This window comes from Schistocerca nitens, chromosome 9 (genome assembly GCF_023898315.1).
Source record: "Schistocerca nitens isolate TAMUIC-IGC-003100 chromosome 9, iqSchNite1.1, whole genome shotgun sequence".
NCBI classification, from domain to species: domain Eukaryota; kingdom Metazoa; phylum Arthropoda; class Insecta; order Orthoptera; family Acrididae; genus Schistocerca; species Schistocerca nitens.
Window position 1 is genome coordinate 452,072,515 of NC_064622.1, and position 18,422 is coordinate 452,090,936.

The following is an 18,422-nucleotide window of genomic DNA, read 5'->3' on the forward strand; positions in this document are numbered from 1 at the left end:
TAGTAACTTCTGTAAGGTTTGGAATGTAGGAAAGGAGTACTGGTGTAAGTAAAGCAGTGAGGAATGATGGTGAATCTTTCCTGGAGAGCTCAGTCAATAATACAGACTATGAAGAAGCTCACCGATATCTGGCAGAACAGAGCGATAACCAACAGTACAACAATCCAGCTTTTTGAAGTACTTGTGTTTTCCATCTTCTTTTATGACTGTGAAACATGGGCACTCAATGCCAGAATAAGCAGCATATGGATGCATTTAAGCTTTGGTGCAGCCTCAGGATGCTGTGCATAAAATTAACTGAAAGAAGAACTAATACATCTGTTACTGAGCAACTTAATTTCTCCAGCCATCCTTCTCCTCATGTCAACAAAAAAAATTCACCAGTTCTTTGTCCATATTGTTAGAAAAGAGGGAGAAAATCCAGGAGAAATAAATATGGGAGGAAATATCAAGGGCACAAGACCACAAGGGAGAGCAGCGAACAGGAGTATAGACCAAAGCAAGTCAGCAGTCTATCAGCAGGTGCTAAGAGAAGCAGGTAACCATCCGGCAACAGACGCTCAGTTCATGGGGTCACAGTGTTCAGCAATAAAAACTATGACTTGTGTGATGATGAAGTAGTTCATGTTATGTACGGTTTTCAATTAAAGCAATTCACAACACACATTATTTTAATATTTTATCTTACTTCCAGGATACTCAAAATAAATAAATGAATGCAATCACAGTTTTTTATAAGAGGCTTGATATGTGGATAATGGGGTGACGCAAGAGAGTTGCATTGAATGTAATCTTTTAAAATTCCTCAGAAACCAGTCAATCCTTTCAGTTGCTGGACACTATATATTGTAGTATCATTAGACTGTCAATGGTCTTGGTTGACCTTCCATGACTTTTACTTTCATAATATGAGATCCTGAATGATGTCTACTAAATGTAAATTTCATACACATCCACTGTAAACTATGCTCATTCAGTTTCTGAGGACATGTTTGAGCAGTGTGTTATATTCTAGTTGAGATGTAAGCCAATCGAACAGTCACAGATAGTTTTGTTCTATTTAACCCTTAACCCAAAAATTTGTCTTTAGAGTCCATTGTCCATTTTAAAGATCACGTGTAATTGCACTGCAAAACATTCAATCTCTCTTTCTCAGTATCTTCAGCTTATTACCAGCTGTGTGGAAAGCATCATTCAACAGTCAGTATGACTTTGTCAGTCTAACAATAAAGTACTGTATATTATTTAGAGCTGATGCACAATTAAGTGCCTGGAATAACACATGTTTCGCTTTATGTGTAATAATTAGGTATTTCCAACAGACCACAAATTTCTAATTACTATATATTTTGCTCTCCAACTGCTTTTTTAGATTTTTTATTTTACAGCATTTTATTATAAGTGTGAATTTATGTTATTTTTTGGATATAGCATAGAGAAACTTTTGAAATGTAAGAGGAGCAAGATGTCTGCAGCTAATCCAAATTTTTAAGTTAGGTACAAGAACTGATGTGTGATATAGATGACGAGATAAATGGGAACGACCATGATATATTTTAGGATTCTGATGCTGGTCCCAACTTTGTGGTAGCTGACAGTTGCTATGAAATAGATAGTGATACTTTTTTCTTTGTCATCAGTCTACTGACTGGTTTGATGTGGCCCGCCACGAATTCCTTTCCTGTGCTAACCTCTTCATCTCAGAGTAGCACTTGCAACCTACGTCCTCAATTATTTGCTTGACGTATTCCAATCTCTGTCTTCCTCTACAGTTTTTGCCCTCTACAGCTCCCTCTAGTACCATGGAAGTCATTCCCTTACGTGATACTAGCGAGAAAAATACTTTATTGGAAGAAGAGCCTGATGTGATCTGTACCCAGTGCTGTTTTTCTGGGGGAACGCTGGGGGATGCGTACCCCTAAACTTTTTCGTCGACAAAGTAATTTTTTTACAATGTTGAGAACTTGGAAGAGTGCCAATGATTTATTTCATGGACGTAAATTTTTTATTTCATTTTTTCGTGTTGGTAACTGCAATACGAACGATACCAGTGCAGTTTTTGGTGGGAAAATCGATGTCATTGATTGTTTCAAGCATTTCGAAGCTGCGGCAACCGTTCTCGACAACTGAATCGCTGGCAGCCAGTTCGACAAGCATGTAGTTAGTGCCTTCGCCCGCTAATAGTGGGCGATGAAAGTGCTAAACGGATATGTGTATGCTCAAATAGCATACTTCATTTGAGATGATGTAAACTGAAGTGTTCGATACCACTTTCTCTTGTATGTTTGTGTGTTTCTTTGTATCGCCTGCTTCATTTGTGTTTTAAAGTAAAATGAAGAGTCTAATACAATTTTTTTTGTAGTTCAACATGTTGATGACGTCATGGCTAAAAGCAGACGGGTGGTATCCTATGCTTCAGTTATAACTAATTTTCGCTGCATTATATCCCATGTCGGAGTACCCTCAAACTTTTTTTAGAAAAAAAGCACTGTCTGCACCACAGATAATTTCTCGCAGCAGACACACTGCTAGAACAAAAATTATTTCAAATGATTTCAAGGGGGGATGTTCTGAGCCTGTTAGTGCAAAAAAAAAAAAAAAAAAGAGAGAGAGAGAGAGAGAGAGAGAGAGAGAGAGAGAGAGAGAGAGAAAGCATTGCATTTTGAAAAAAAGGAATATTTGGACTAAGAGCCAAGATTTGAATTTTGGGACAAAAGCCCACTAAATCTCAAATATTTGTAGGATTTATTTGATTATGAAATGTTAGAGGCATAACAAGTGACAGAATGGAAAAAGAGGTAAAAGTGTATAAAATGATCTGGGTCCACTAAAAGAAAATGGCACATGCACCAAATTTGATCAACTAATTTACCTGAAGTACTGTACAAAGATATGCTTTGACTATGCAAAAGTCGTGTGATTTAATATTTTCAGTTAATCTGATTATTAATTTCATTTATATTTTCTGTTATTTTTCATTTATATTTGTGACTGCTGTAACAATATTAGCAAATTTTTGAAGACTGATAATAAATGACAGCACACACGTATGATATTTGGTTCATTTTAGATAATGTAATCATCTAAGTCCTTATACATGCTGAATAATATTAAATTTATTTTCAGTATGAATTAGCTGACTATTTACTTAATTTCTGGCAGCTAATGTGAAGTACTGTGATAAAAAACATTACAAAGTTTGGTGGACAACATGTTTCTAGTTATGCACATTTGAGAGATGTTTAGGGTTAAGGGTGACGAAAATAGAGGAAGAGAAGCTAACTGCACAGTATGACAATGTTTCAGGAATTCCCATGGCAGCCCAAGTTGGTGAACATCTTGACAGAGAGGTATGCTGCAAGAATACATGACCATCCAGCTATTATCCTATTTGTTGGTGAGTATTCTGTCTGCATTGTTCTCATGTAATATGCGTGTATAAAGCAATGTTAATGTGGTACTCTTGTGAGCAAAAGTAGGGACATAGAGCAAAAACACAATGTACAAGTTAATCTATATATTTAAGTAAAAAGAAAAGGTTATAGCAATGTAAAGTAACCATTTTACAATTTTAAGAAAGCTCTCCTTTCTACAACATTCATACCCCTTCCCCTATTTGCCCCAACAAAAATGTCTGAACTTTTAAGTCAACATTTGTTTTGAGTGATTGTTGTACAATGAGCAACACAAGTTTTGCATAACTGATTGATTATAACATTTGATCAATCATCTGGTATGAAAGTATGTCATTTACAAATTCATATCCATTTGGAATAAAATTTGTAAGTTTTACTACCAATTTTATCAACAGTTTAAGAAGAGTGTATGTTTAGTAACACCAAGTCATCTCTAATTTTCACTATCGCCATATTATATGATAGCTTTTTGCCTGCATGTAAATTGCAATAGTATACTCTGTTTTAGTATTATTACTTTCTATGAAACAAAGCAAATAAAGATGGGTAATAATGAATGATAAAAGTAACAACCCAAAAGCTAACTGATGATTTCTTTTTACAGAGGGGGAAGAAAGTGAAATGGAGTTTGCCGAAGCTGTTCTGTTGCCTGCAGCTGAGGAATATGATGCAGAGCACCGGCTCGATGACACTGAAGATAGACTCCAGTTTTTCATTGGTTGTGATGTAAGTCTCTTTTAAGCTTACTAATTATAATGAACACGCACTACCAATTGCTTGAAATGGTCCCTAGTGGAGATAAAATATCTCAGCAGAAGTATGCATAATCTGACACGAGTTGTAGGTACAAAGACTGCGCATAAATACTGAAATCAGCATGCTCAGTATGCATTATTTGTCCAATAATTGCTGAGACTGAAGTAGTTTAAAAAGGAATCTGTTGCAAATATGTGCACAGTGGGATAATATTCTTCAGAATATGACTTATGTAGCAATACAACACTGCAGGTACTTTCTTCAGTCTTCATACACCCCCTGGAAGTTGGCAACAAACCAGATACCACACTGAAGTTGGCTGGACTGCCCCAATCATCATAACAAAATGTCTTTTGAGGCCTCTTGTAAGCCACAAACATCATATCAATCATCCTTGTTTAATGTACCACTTTATTGCAAAAAGCTGATTGATGGTTCACTCTCAGCACTTATACTTCAGGCACACTGTTCACACATCCACGACTTGAAGGCAACTAAGCCAGTTCTATCTAACATAACAGCCTGTCCATAGAGACTGCCTCTGCACCCCTTCCTGATGGGAGGGATGGATGGATGGTGTTATAGGGACCAAACTATGAGGTCATCAGTCGCTTAATCCTTTGTGTGTCAAGCCGGGAATAGTCCCCAGAGAGAAAGTACACAAAAGACACATCATAATGGTCTCAACTGTATACAAGGACCAAGAACGCCAAGAGACAGAAGCTAGCTGAAGTGAGAGAGGGGTAAAAGGGTGAAGGTCGGAGAGTTGTGACCCCCCCAGAAAACAGCTGGAGGCCCCTGGGACATATGTTACCGGAGGCAGACCATCTGCGTTCAACCAGTGCTTCCATTCTCCACCTGCATTACCACAAGAAAACTACACCAGTGTCCAAAATTAGAGCAACAAACTGCTATTTACCCATCCTGTGTCTAATTCACAATATAATCATACAAACTGTCAACAAATGTCGTTACCATCATGTTCAGCACCGAAGATGGCATTACGATCAACGGATAACCATGCTAGCAATGATGTCAGGGCACCTATCAAGCAGGGTAGTGTTTGCTGGGTAGTTCCACATCTATAATCGCTGTGTGCAGTCAAAGATGGTGCAGTATGGCACAGAGAATATGCCTACAGACTCTCTGCTGTAGAGGGTCATAAGAAGAATGGAAGCAGGAGAGTCGCAAACTGATGTGACCTGATGGCTTAATGTAAATCTTTCCATTGTTTCTTGAATGAGGCAACAGTTTATAGAGACCAAAACTATATCCCAGAGACCAGGACAGGGCCAACCACATGTGATATCAGAAAGAGTGGATCTTCATTTGGTTTTAAGGGCATGATGATACTGTCTTAGTACTGCATGACAACTGGCATCTGACCTCGCAGCATCCAAGCAAACGGTGTACAGAAGGCTTCAGCAGAGTGGACTTTATTGTCGGAGCCCTGCTGTATGTATACCTCTGATGCATCTTCACAGAAGACAGTCAAACAATGTGGACTAATATTCTTTATTCAGATGAGTCCCAATTTGGTCCGGAAAATCTTGATGGATTCGTATCTGGAGGGAATATGGAACACAATTTCAGGACCCGAACTTTGTGAAAAGGAGGAATGGCAGGAGCCACAATGGACTACTGAGTAAGGGCAGCCATGGGCCCCTCGGGTCAGAGCAGTGACAGGGCACTCCTCCAGTCCCTCAATCGACCAACAATACTAATGTACCCTATGTCACAGAAAGGAGTAAAAACCTTCTTCACAGTAAAACATAAAACCAAATTGGTCAGTCTGGCATCATCTGCTAGCCCAGAGGTAGCATGTCTACAAGGTTAAGGTTTTGCAAATAATGTGGTCAAATAAGGGTAGTTGAGTAGGATGTGGACCACTGTGAGATGGGCACCACTTGGAGAATGTGGTTGTCAGCTAGCCAAACATTACCAATGTGAAACTGACAGAGGACAGTAGATACCATAAGTAAAGCATGAAGGGAAGATTGCCACATGGTCATGAGGTCATTTATGGTTCGCAGTTTATCCAGGCAAATCAGGGCACAGCAATCCACTTTCCAAGCCTCGAACAATTGCCAGTGTAGAGTTGACCAAAGATCTAGTTCTGCCGCCTCCATCCCCAAAGTCAGCATCTAGGTAGCCAACTTGGCCGACCAACCAGCATCTTCATTCCCTGGGATCTCAATGTGACCAAGAGTCTAGACAAAGACTTTTGTTAACCCTCATTGCCAGTTTTGTAATGGCCTAGTTGCTACTGCCGTGGACACAGAGTTGTCACTGTTATTACAGTACACCGAGTTTGGGAGTTCGTGAAACAGCTTTGGTGCAGTACACTGCTAAGACAATTTCTCCCTGCCACTATTACACAGCTATGCCCCAGGGTCAGGTGACAGGATAGGACAACAAAGGTTCTACAACACTCCAACAAATTAGTAAGCAAGTCACACAATTGAGTTAAAAAGGTTTACTTACCTTTGTAACTTGTTGAATAATGAAGTCTGCAACACAAAAAGGCCCTCAATGGCTAAGTGCAAATAATCATAGGTAAACTTCACAGTACATAGCAAATGCAATTTACAACAATTGACTGTTCATTTCTAAGAGTTCACTAAACACTGTTCCCTGTCAAAGTCAGCCCTGGTCGATGATCTATAACTAAATGGGCTAGAGCTGCTATTCTATCTTCTGAGTAGGCTTCTGTCCATTGTTGTCCGGTCCCTGGCGGATTGTACTCAGCCGGCAACTGACCAAGGCAAATTCAACATCTTCATTCTCTGCACTGCCCATGGTGCTGGTGGAACTAGCACAAGTGGAAACCCTCTTTGGCACTGGTACCAGCTCGCATCTTTGTGCCTGTGGTGCTTTTGCTCTTGGCTGTGTCTTGTTTGGACAACACGGCAAATATGACTGACCATCCAGCATGGTGGAGGTCATACTGGAGATCTTGCATAACAACAACTAATGGATGTCCAGGGTAGCACTGGTCAACAGCCTGGAAACTACTCAAGGAGACGCTGATGACTAAGAATGACTCGTCAGTGCAAGAATGCAGCTGGCTGAGGGCTCAAGAAATGGCCACCAATTCTGCAGTGAATACAATGAAACCATTCAGCAGGCAGTGTAGTTCACTGTATCTTGCATATGTGCAGGCAAAACCAGTTTGTCTGTAAAACCATCAGTGTGTACCATGTCTGAGCGTCAAGGACATCCAGAAACAAGTGGTGGAAAATCATAGGATCTACCAAGTCTTTCAGTCAAACTGACAGGTCAAGGCAGATCTGAGGATGGAGTATACACTATGGGGCACAAGCTACAGCTCCCTGACAAGAGGCGACAGTGGGGAAAGATGGAGTTCAGAGCAGAGAATCTGAACTGCGCTCATGACTCCAGACCTTGGCCTCTGTTGTGCACAGTTGAGAAAAAGTGGTTGGCTCTTGATCTGTAGGGGATCTGCAAAGAGGCTGTTCACAGGGCTGGTCCAAAAGCACTTGTTGCAAGTCGGAACCCACAGTGGTGTACCAGGTCCGGCATCTGCAATGTTGGAGGGCCTGTCACAAGTCGAACCCCACAATGGTGTACCAGATCCTGCATCTGCAATGCTGAAGGTGATGCTGAACCATACAGGAGGCTCTCATAATCAATATACAACAGGATCAGAATTTTGTAGAGCTGCAAAATTGTAAAGTGGTCTGTACCCCAGCTGGTGTTACTGAGATGGCAAACGAGTATTAAGCTGTGACTGAAATGTTTGCTTAAGTTGGCAAAGACAGGGAAGCCATGTCAACTGGGCATCAAAGACCAATCCCAAAAAATGGTAAGTACACAAAAGGATAGTACGAGGCAACAGAAGTACGTGCCACATGTTTTGGTGGCAGAAAACTGGAATCCACGAGTCAGAGCTCAGGACTGTGTGTTTTGTATGGCACACTGCAGTCAGCGTTTAGCAAAACTGACATTTGAGGAGCAATAGCAGATGCAAAATCTGTCGGCATACAAGGAGAGTAACACTGTAGATCCCACAGCTGCAGCTAGACCATTAATAGCCACTAGAAAAAGGATCATATCCAATAGAGAGTCTTGTGGGACCTTGTCTCTTGTATATGGGGAGTACTGTGGGAACCACCACCTTGGGCCTGGAAAATATGGCGAGACAAGAAGTTCCAGATAGAAACTGGGAGTTGGGCTCAGAGACCCCACTCATGGAGGATGTGATGATGCAATGTGGTGCCATATGTAAATGAAAAAGACAGCGATAGGATGTTGACTCTGGAAAAAGCTGACCGACTAGTGGTCTCCAGACAGAACAACTTGTCAGCAGTAGAATGGCCTTGGCAAAAACCACCCCAGTATGGAGCTAAGGAACCCTGAGACTCAAGGTACCAACATGTAAGATTAATTGTGTGATAGCTTCCCATCTCAAGGGAGTGTCTGCCTGGTTTCAATACTGGGATGATCAAGCTTTCTCACCACTGAGGCAGGAACTCACCCTCGCTCCAGATACTGCTGAAAATGGCAAGACTGTGACACTAGCAATCCACTGATAAGGGTCTGAGTATTTGGCTGTGGATGCAGTCTGACTCTGGAGCCACGTCAGAGTGAAGGGCTAGGGCACTGCAGAATTCCCACTCACTGAACGGGGCATTATGAGATTCTAGGTGACATGTAGTAAATGGTAAAGTAAGTCACTCTTTCCCGACCGGGAAGGTGTGCCAGTCCCCGGCACAAATCCGCCTGGCAGATTAGTGTTGAGATCCGATGTGCCGGGCAGCCTGTGGATGGTTTTTAAGGCAGTTTTCCATCTGCCTCGTTGAATGCAGGCCGGTTCCCTTTATTCCGCCTCAGACTATGTCGGCAATTGCTGTGCAAACAATCTCCACATACGTGTACACCATAAATACTCTATCATGCAAATATTTGGAGCTACACTCGTCTGGTATGAGACATACGCAGGGCGGGGGGGGGGGCTGTCCACTGGAGGCCGAACCACACAATAATCCTGGGTTCGGTGTGGGGCAGTGGTGAGTGGGTGAACTGCTGTTGCCTGTTGTGAGGTTGTGAACCAGTGAGGGCTATGGCGGGACGAAGCCTCTCCATTGTTTCTAGGTCCTCAGTTTAATACCCAATAAACAAGTTGCTCTACCCACTGTTTGAGGACACAGAATGCAGGCTGAGGATTCTCATATGTAGAAGCTCAAGCATAATGAAAACCAAAATGTTTGGCAACACCATCTGGCTCAGCACACCACATACCGGTGTCCATAGACGCGTTGTTGAACCTTCGCCAAAATCTATGAAGGAGGGGTATGTGGTCCAATGGTAGCAACTTACCGCTCTCAGCATTATAGTTTGTGTTGTTTTATGAGGTGGTGGACCTGAGCATGGAGCTGTTTAAAGGTAATGAGGTGCTCCATCGACTGATGCCACTTATGGCAATGGAGAGCCCATCTGTGGTCTCTAATGGCCACGATGATTTTGGGGATTGCTGAATCAGCTGCTGATAGAATGGCTGCAGTTGGGCTTCAGGCAACCATATAGATACCTCCACAGGGTGGGGTGTGAAAGGCAACGGCAGTGGTGAAAGCGTTCGTCTGCTTTGGATAGAGCTCATCTGAATTTACACCTATGGACACCCTGGTGAATGATGCCAAGGAAGGGTCAAAATGATCATAAAATGATCACTGTCACCCAGGTTATCATCGATTTATGCCACTTCTCCAAATCTGTACTCAAGATGTTCAGTGAAGAACAAAGGCGTTGAAGTTCAAAAGGAATCCATCTCAGAACAAACAAGTATGGGGGAGTACTTCTCTCCTTGTCTCTGCACCCTACATTCCTCCTATGGGTGTAGCCATGGAAGGAAACATTTTGGTGTCATATCTCTCAGCATTGCAGTATGACTTAGCTTCAGAAGTGACTGATGGGACTGTGTAGCCATCAGCAGAAGAAAATTTAATTTGTTTAATGTGAAAATCTTCTGCCATGGTACTGCCCACACCAAATGGCAGCTCTCTCCATAGGCACCACCCAGCTAGAGCAGCTGTTACCTGGCTAGCAAATCATCGTCCAGAGCCCCATGCCCCAGCCATATTCCTTGGCTTCATGGGGTGTTTCCACCTTGGGCACCAACACTGCAATCCCAGCATCGTCCAGAGGCTACCACTGTATGGGTACTTGACAACTCCCCACACAACAGAATGGCTACTGTGCTGGGTTTTGGGCATAGTATCATTGCAAAAAACACACTGGGTATCCCTGTGCGATCCACACTTCAGTAAAATTTAGAAAGGAAGTATCAAATCAAACCAAAGAAGGGGACCGTATAATAAATAATGAAAAGGTTTAGAAGGCTGGAATATAAGAAAGCAAGTGTCCAAAATACAAACGAGATCCAAGCCAATTGGCACCTAGAATACCATCTAATAGTATGTACTCACAAAAGAGATCCCCTCCCTCACACACACACACACACACACACACACACACACACACACACACACACACACAAACACACACACACACACACACAGAGAGAGAGAGAGAGAGAGAGAGAGAGAGAGAGAGAGAGAACCGATAAAATTTATCCTTTGGCATGAACCTTACATTGTGCTGTACTGTCAGTCACATAACAGGAAAAGACTGTTTCTTTAATGCAACGTTCATGACAAACTGAAAACCTCATAATACTCTTCACTGTGCCCCTCATAAACCCAGAAGAGTGATATTTCTGTTATTATATAATATGTATGTTCTCTTCTTGCATTATTTCAACTGTCCGCAGCGCAGCTAACAATCTGTTTACCAGCCCTTTACATTTCTGAATGTTCCACAAAGAACATTGGAATTCTGATTTTCCACTATGCATCTTAGCTGTAACATACAGTAAATAATTCAAAACTGAAAGAAACAATGAATATGCCAGTTTAGTAGGTGCTCATAAACTGCTTCCATAACCAAACACTTGGAAGCATCACTAGTAAAGATGATACTTGTGAACACCATTACTGCTGTATTTTGCAGTTTGAAAGGGGTAAATCTATGATTTTAGTTCGCTGCATGTTTTGTACCAAGTTCAATTGCAATTCCTTCAGCAATGATAACACACTAATAAGTCATTAGTTTGAAAGACTTGATTGCATTTGTAAAGGAGTTTGGAATGGCTAAGAAGAGTGTTTGAACTGAATGCAGAACATGAGTCTTTTGTATGTTCCCATATGAAATCTTTTAAGTGGTCTAGTCATAAATTACCAAATTCAGTGATGGCTTTGGAGGTTTCAAGGACATGTTTTCAACTACAGTCATATCACTCACAGCTGTTACATATTATAAAGCTGACAGTTTACACCCTGACTCCGAATCTGCAAACAAAATGCTGCTGCAGTAAGAAGTATTGCCTTCAGTAGTGAAATTTTATCTTTATGGAATCATAAATGCCCATAATGTGTACATCAGTGGAATTGAAAACTCCAATTTGGTTATGCAATCTTAATTTGACTCGCAAAGTATGAACTTGCTTTTAGGATTCACTTATTATGTTCTTTTGAGACATATTTTTCACAACACAGTCAGAGCAACATTTGACAATGCCATAGCCAGTTTCCATCAGCCATGCTGAGAATGCAATGAAAACTGCTTAGAGCAGTCCTAAGTTACAAAACATACCAGGGAATTTTATTTGATAACAAGATGCTGCTCCTCCACACTGGTGTAGCTGTTCGCAGGGTTAATTAAATAATGATACCCCTAGCTGGTGGGCACAGAGGGCCAGATGACACAGTTCATTTGCCAGGTACACTTTGTTCACTTGATCTGGTACTATGCAGTAGCATTTTTTTTTTTTTTTACTTATTTATTTTCCTGTAGGAATGGCAAAAATGCAAAGCTCTGCCACTCTGGCCTCAAAACGGGCCAACTGCGACTGATCAACTGCCGTGTTATCTTCAACAAATGGCATCACTTGGATGCGGTATGGTAGGGTGTGGGGTCAGCACAATGCTCTCCCAGCTGTTGTTGGCTTTGCAGCTGCTACTTCTCTCAGGTGGCTCCTCAATTGGCATCATGAGGCTGAGTGTACCCATTCCAGTCCTCCCACCAAAGAAAAATCCCTGGCAATGACAGGAATTTAATGTGAGTTCTCCACATGGCACCTAGCTACACTGACTACTCAGTTATGGCGGTGCACCTGTGGGAGAGGAAATTTATAAAGGACTTTGTGCGCCCTCTACCAGCACGCTTGTCCAACTAGAGAATCACAAATGAAGCAGCTGTCAATTTCTTCCAGACATGCTGATAAACATATGGGAAGAAATTGTTTTTGGGCTATATGTGTGTGCCACATGACGTTTGACTCCCTTCCATTTGATGTATTACTGTAGGTAAGAATTAATAATATTGCGTAACTTTTAAAACACTGACATTTGACTTGTTAATTAATTTGTTGTAACTTAATTTGAACACACAGTCCCTTATGAGTACAAGGCTAGTCAATGTTGACACATTCAAAACATGTAAGTAACGTAATAATTTTCTTAGAATATGGGTTCAAAGATGCTAGAAATCTTTGAAATGACAACATGTCTGCCTGCAAAAGTCACATTCTCAATCTAGTCTCCATAAAGTTCTACAGTTTAGACCGTCATTTTCAAGAACACTATCTTTGAATTATGGATGTGGAATAATTTATGATGTCAAATACGTTTTTACATTCGTTGATCAAAAATTATGAAATAGGCTTCAAAATACTGTAAAATTGCGCAAAAATATTCACAGGCTTTTTTATTTATTTATTTTATTTACTGTTTCTTGTCATGACATGTTTCAGGACTCGCCCATCATACGATGACAGATAATAAACAAAATTTCTTTTTACATGAGGTAGAAATTACAAGAATATTATACTGCTCATTACAATAAAACAGTCAAGAGTAGTACAATGTGAACCTACAATAAATACCACAGAATACATATGCACAAGATGACTTTGACATACCAGTCATGTATCATCAGTTAACTTAATGCTGACAAGAAACCTAACAGGCATATGGCTAGAGCTGTGGTCTCAAGCTGCAAAAGAAGATACGGCACCCACTAAAAGCCAATGGAGCATAGATATGTGCACTGAGTACCACAGCTTTGTGTGGTTTATGTGGAAGGTCCACATCAAGTAACGACTTAGCATACATGTATGCAAAAACCTGAAATTATGCACTGGTCCACAGTCCAAATCATTGGCAATTTACTGAATAACGTTACAGAATAAACTTGTCTGTATTCATGAAAAACAATCATGCAATACAGGCAGTTTTAGATAGACCTTGTAACTTAAGTGAAACTTTTGATAACTAATTCCTTCGGATGCAACTGAGAAATAACACTGCAGCTAAATCTGTATTGGGCAAGAACACAATCAGTTATGCCCAGACCAGAACAACAATGTGATTGACAGCTAGTTGTTTACATGAAAGCTACCACAGCAACAACCAACCAGAGAACGAACTTGGCCATGTCTTCTGATTTGTTGGCCTTTGCTATATCAGTCTACAGACAACAATTACGGCCATTAACATACTGTTGTTCATCGTATGCTTTCTTTGTTTGTGCAGATTCTTTTTTATAATATGCCAAAGACTGTAGATAGGTAATAGTAAGAGAGAGCAACAAAATGATAAAGGTTATTATGATCCCATAAGGTGAACTGAGTGCTGCAGATTAATGGAAAATGTGCAAATCAAATCAGTACTGATCTGAAAAGCTGTTGCTACTGCAGCCACATTGGGTGGGCTTGTAACAGGCAACTGACAACATCTCCCCTTTCCGCGTCTAACTGTCAATTATTGTGTTAGTCTGATCCAGGTGTAATGAAATTAGGCTTCATATGTTCAATACATAAACAAATGTTTCCTCTTTTATTGTAAATGATGAAGGTTATTAGCCACATAACTAGAATTTTAATGGAGGATAATTACATATCTCCATGATTGATTATATCAGGGATCTGGAAACCTGTTACTGAATGCATAAATTATGTTATCAAATTCATTGCCAATTTTACAAAAGTTATTTTTATAAATAGCTTTTTTTCTGAACTTTATTTATCTCCTCCATTTTCACTCTTCATTAAAATCATCCCTGTGCAACATTATTTATAACACCATTGTCACCTAGAAAGGAGGTTATTAGTCATTTCTTCATAGATTACATCGCAACGATGGTAACACATTAATTTTGGTTTCCCACCTCTCTTTGCAGAGTGATACGAGTGACTTACTCCGTGAACTGGTGGGCATTGATGATGCTGTACCCCTACTTGCTGCTGTGGACATTCCTAGTGGAAGACTGGCGGTTATGGAAGATGGTGCTGAGATAACCGAGGACTCTGTCCGGCAGTTTGTTGCAGCTTTCTGTGATGGCTCTTTACCCACTGTTGATATAGGATCTCCACAGGATCAGGAAGAGGGACAACTTGTAGAGATAGGGCAGTGTTAGAAATAGAATCAGCAAAAAACCTTTTGGATACACAATGTAACTACAGATGTAACTGAATCGTGTGACTTTGAGCTGAGTATTCCAGAGGCAAGTAAATCAGATCAACAGTAAAATTATGCTGCAAGAAAAAGTACATAGGATTAATGGACAGCACTTCATAAGATTTTATAACAAATACTGGATTATACTGCTCTATAAGCTTATCTTAACACTCTTTGAAATATGAAAATATCTTTTACAGTAAAATGTCTTTCACAATAAAATGAAAGAATTAAGCTTAGACAGTAGTACGGTAACATGGCAAAATGAATAAGGCATGTTTCGGTAATCCAAAATTCAATCAAGTTTATTTTTAATTACAGAAGAATGAGATCGATGATCGTTAATGGCTGAAATGCAGTTAAATGACAAAAAATTGTTTCTCTTTCTTAGGAGTAATAGGGTATATTAACACCTTTGGTAAGCAAGGAATCATAGTAATAAATCCAGAATAAACTTTCAGTAACATTATAAAATTTTAGTTATTTCATACCACAAACAAGAAGACTATTTAAACAATGTAGCCCATAATTATAAAATTGCAAATGTTAACAACAGATACAGTATTTTAAAATGTTTATTTTAATGAATTCTTTTATAAATGAACCAAAATATATGTACCAAAGATATCTATATTGGATGCTATAGCACTGTCAGTGATATTAGCTGCTGTCTTCTACATTCATGTTGCATCATGATTTTCAAATGAGATATTTCAGACATAGTTGTAGCCATCTTTCAGTTTTCTACATGAATGGGACTCCATGACATTTGTAAGGAATGGAATAAAAGTATCATCTTTAAAATGAAGTTGTTCCCTCTCCTGATAATTAACGTAAGGCTAAAGTATGCTGCCATAAGTTCAAATAATAGAAACCACCTTAAATTATCATCCTTTTTATATTCAGTAACACAGATTAAATCTATAAACGCTTTTTTGTACATATAACTGCAAATAAACTTGTGATGTGCATCCTGAATATTTAGATGAGTGAGAGATAATAGAAAATGTGTCATACTGGGTCATCTGAGGATTAACATTTCATGCTGGGCATGACTCACACCTATAGGTTTTGACACGTAGCTATACAGATGGCTCCATCAACTTTCAGACTACTCATTTGTCTTCAAATATGGCTACACACAGATCAAAACAGGTTGCTAGCATTAATAAGTGTGAAATACTTTGTTGCATTAAGTTTTTAAATAAATGTTAACTAAAATAAGAGCTGTCCTGAAAAAAAAACTTTTTACAGGCTGCTTTCACAGTTAAGATTTGTTGCATGTCAGGCATTTTACATGAGAAGGCAAGTGACTGAAGATTTAGGTAGCAGCATATTCATATCTTTCTGAGCTGAAGTCAGTTATAATGAAAAGTGATAAATATCAATTTGACTTTTATGCATATAAAATGCAGAATGTTCCACTTTATTTCATAAGACGGTATCATCAGCAATTTTTCTTCTTTAGGGCCAGCAGCATAACATATGTCTGATGACGATATGATTATTAGAATAGATGCACTAAACTGCTGCTTAAAATAAGTAATCTATATTCATGACAGACTGTTTCGGCCTTTATCAGCCTTTGTCAAGTACATCTAGATCGATGTGACGTGCATATTATGTCATCAGTGAACTGTCGTACAACTGTCACTGTTTTAGTAAGATGATAAATGATGTCAATATGGTGAAAAAAAATGTTGATTACAATTTGACAGCAGTTTGACAGTTACACTCTTACGATGCTATATGGTAAATATATAGAGTGAAACTGTTAAACTACTTTCACACTGTAATTATCTCTTTATTTTCAATATACTGACATTTACCATCTTATTAAAACAATGACAGTTATAAGACAGTTCACTAACAATGTAATATGGATGTCACATCAATCTAGATATATTTGACAATGGTGATAAAGGCCAAACAGTCTGTCATGAATAAAGATTATTTATTATAAGTGGCTATTTGGCACATCTAATCTAATAATTATGTCATTATCAGACATATAGTACACTCCTGGCCATAAAGAACAAAACTTGTTGACAATATCATCTTATGAAATAAGGGGAACATCATGTGTTTTAATAATAAATATCACTTTACTTCTAATATTATAATTAGGGCCATCATCATTGCTTATGAACTGTATTTCATTATTTACCATAAATCTAACATGAAAATATAATTATTCACTGCAATGCTGTAGTTACGTAATTTAATTCTGTAAACAGTTGTTTACCATGTGTTCATTTGCAAGCACCACAAATTATGATACACAATTGAATGTTAATATCTCCATTGTTTTTTCACCGTGTTCCTCTTTTCAGTTCTTGTATTCCACACGAACTGAGTCTTCCTCTTAGCCACTCATCTAGTAAAACTGTTGTTATCAGTCTGTCCATATCTATTGCCTGTGTCCATACAGAGCAAGTAATACAGTTTTGTCTTGTATGCTTAGGCCCATCTGTTAAAAATGTCTAGTTTGTAACAGACTTAAATTTATGCTACATACTATACTTTAAAATGTCTGACAGTTACTGCTTATGGAATCTGGCCCAAGCTGCCAGAGTTAGTGCTCATGTGTGTGTGAGGTGTACTTGCTTGTGTGCGTGAATGGTATTGTTTCTCTTTTGCTGATGAAGACTCTGGCTGAAAGCTCTGTGTAAGTGTCTTAATTGTCCCTGTCTGCAACTTAACCTGTCTTCTTTACAGTAAGTAGCGATCTACCTATCCTACAATTGATAAATTACAATGAAGCAAAAAATGTGGCCCATACTTCGAACTCTGGATCTCCAACTTTAAGGAATCAGTGGAAATACAACTGTCTGAGGACCTTATAAATTGGGAAGGTGGTCTCCAGTTGGTTACTACACTGAACTCTGTCACTGCAAAATTTCATGTTCCTTATAGCTAACGATGCTCTGTTACGAGAGAAGATAAGAAAATATTGTACAATAATTTTGTTACCAAACAGTTTCATAAGTAACAAAAAAACACAAATGAAATTACATCTTTTACCTACTTTTCTATGTAGTCACCAACTTTCTCAACACCTTTCTCCCATTGTGGTACCAGTTTCAATAAGCCCTGTTCATAAAAGTCTGTTTGGCCAGAGTGCAGCAATCCACATCTGTTGCAAAGCATTGGACAGCAGGAATTTCTTCATGCAGCCAAACAGATGAAAGTGTCATAGTGCACAGTCCGGAATGTATGGTGAATGCTGGAGCACCTCCCACCCAAATCTGGCGATTTTCTCATGAACAGGAACAGCAACATGGAGGCGAGCATTGTCAGGAAGAATTTGACACTATCAGCATTAATGTTGTGGCGATTGTCAAAAAGGGCATGATGCAACTTAACCAAAGTTTTAACGTAGGCTGCAGCATTCACAGTGGTCCTTTGTTCAGCAAAATTCACCAATTACACGTCATGCATATCCCAGAAGCTGTCACAAGCACTTTCCTAGCAGATTGAGTCACTTTGAATTTTTTTCCACTCCATACAGGCCTGCTTGGTTTTAGGCGTATAGTGGTATGCCCACAACTCACCACCACTGATGATTTCTTTCATAATGTCATGCCCTTACACAGTGTAACATGTTAAGTGATCCAAGTTTGTCATCATTTGTTGGCCCTGTAAGTTACTAACCAAGTAGAAACAGGCCTGAGTCTCACACTAAATAAGCAATATAGTATTCTGTAGCTGATGA

At 39.4% G+C, this 18,422-nt stretch overlaps 1 protein-coding gene across 1 annotated transcript in view; it reads left to right on the forward strand.

Moving 5' to 3' along the window:
- The window catches only part of LOC126203881 (nucleoredoxin-like), a 294,997-nt gene extending 278,679 nt beyond the window's left edge, over nucleotides 1-16,318 (forward strand). Inside the window, exons 4-6 of the mRNA XM_049938263.1 lie at nucleotides 3,307-3,397; nucleotides 4,021-4,142; nucleotides 14,430-16,318. Of these exons, the coding sequence (XP_049794220.1) occupies nucleotides 3,307-3,397; nucleotides 4,021-4,142; nucleotides 14,430-14,666 (450 nt within the window). The 3' untranslated portion in view covers nucleotides 14,667-16,318. The remainder of the gene's footprint in view (nucleotides 1-3,306; nucleotides 3,398-4,020; nucleotides 4,143-14,429) is intronic.
- The last annotated feature ends 2,104 nt before the right edge of the window (nucleotides 16,319-18,422 follow it).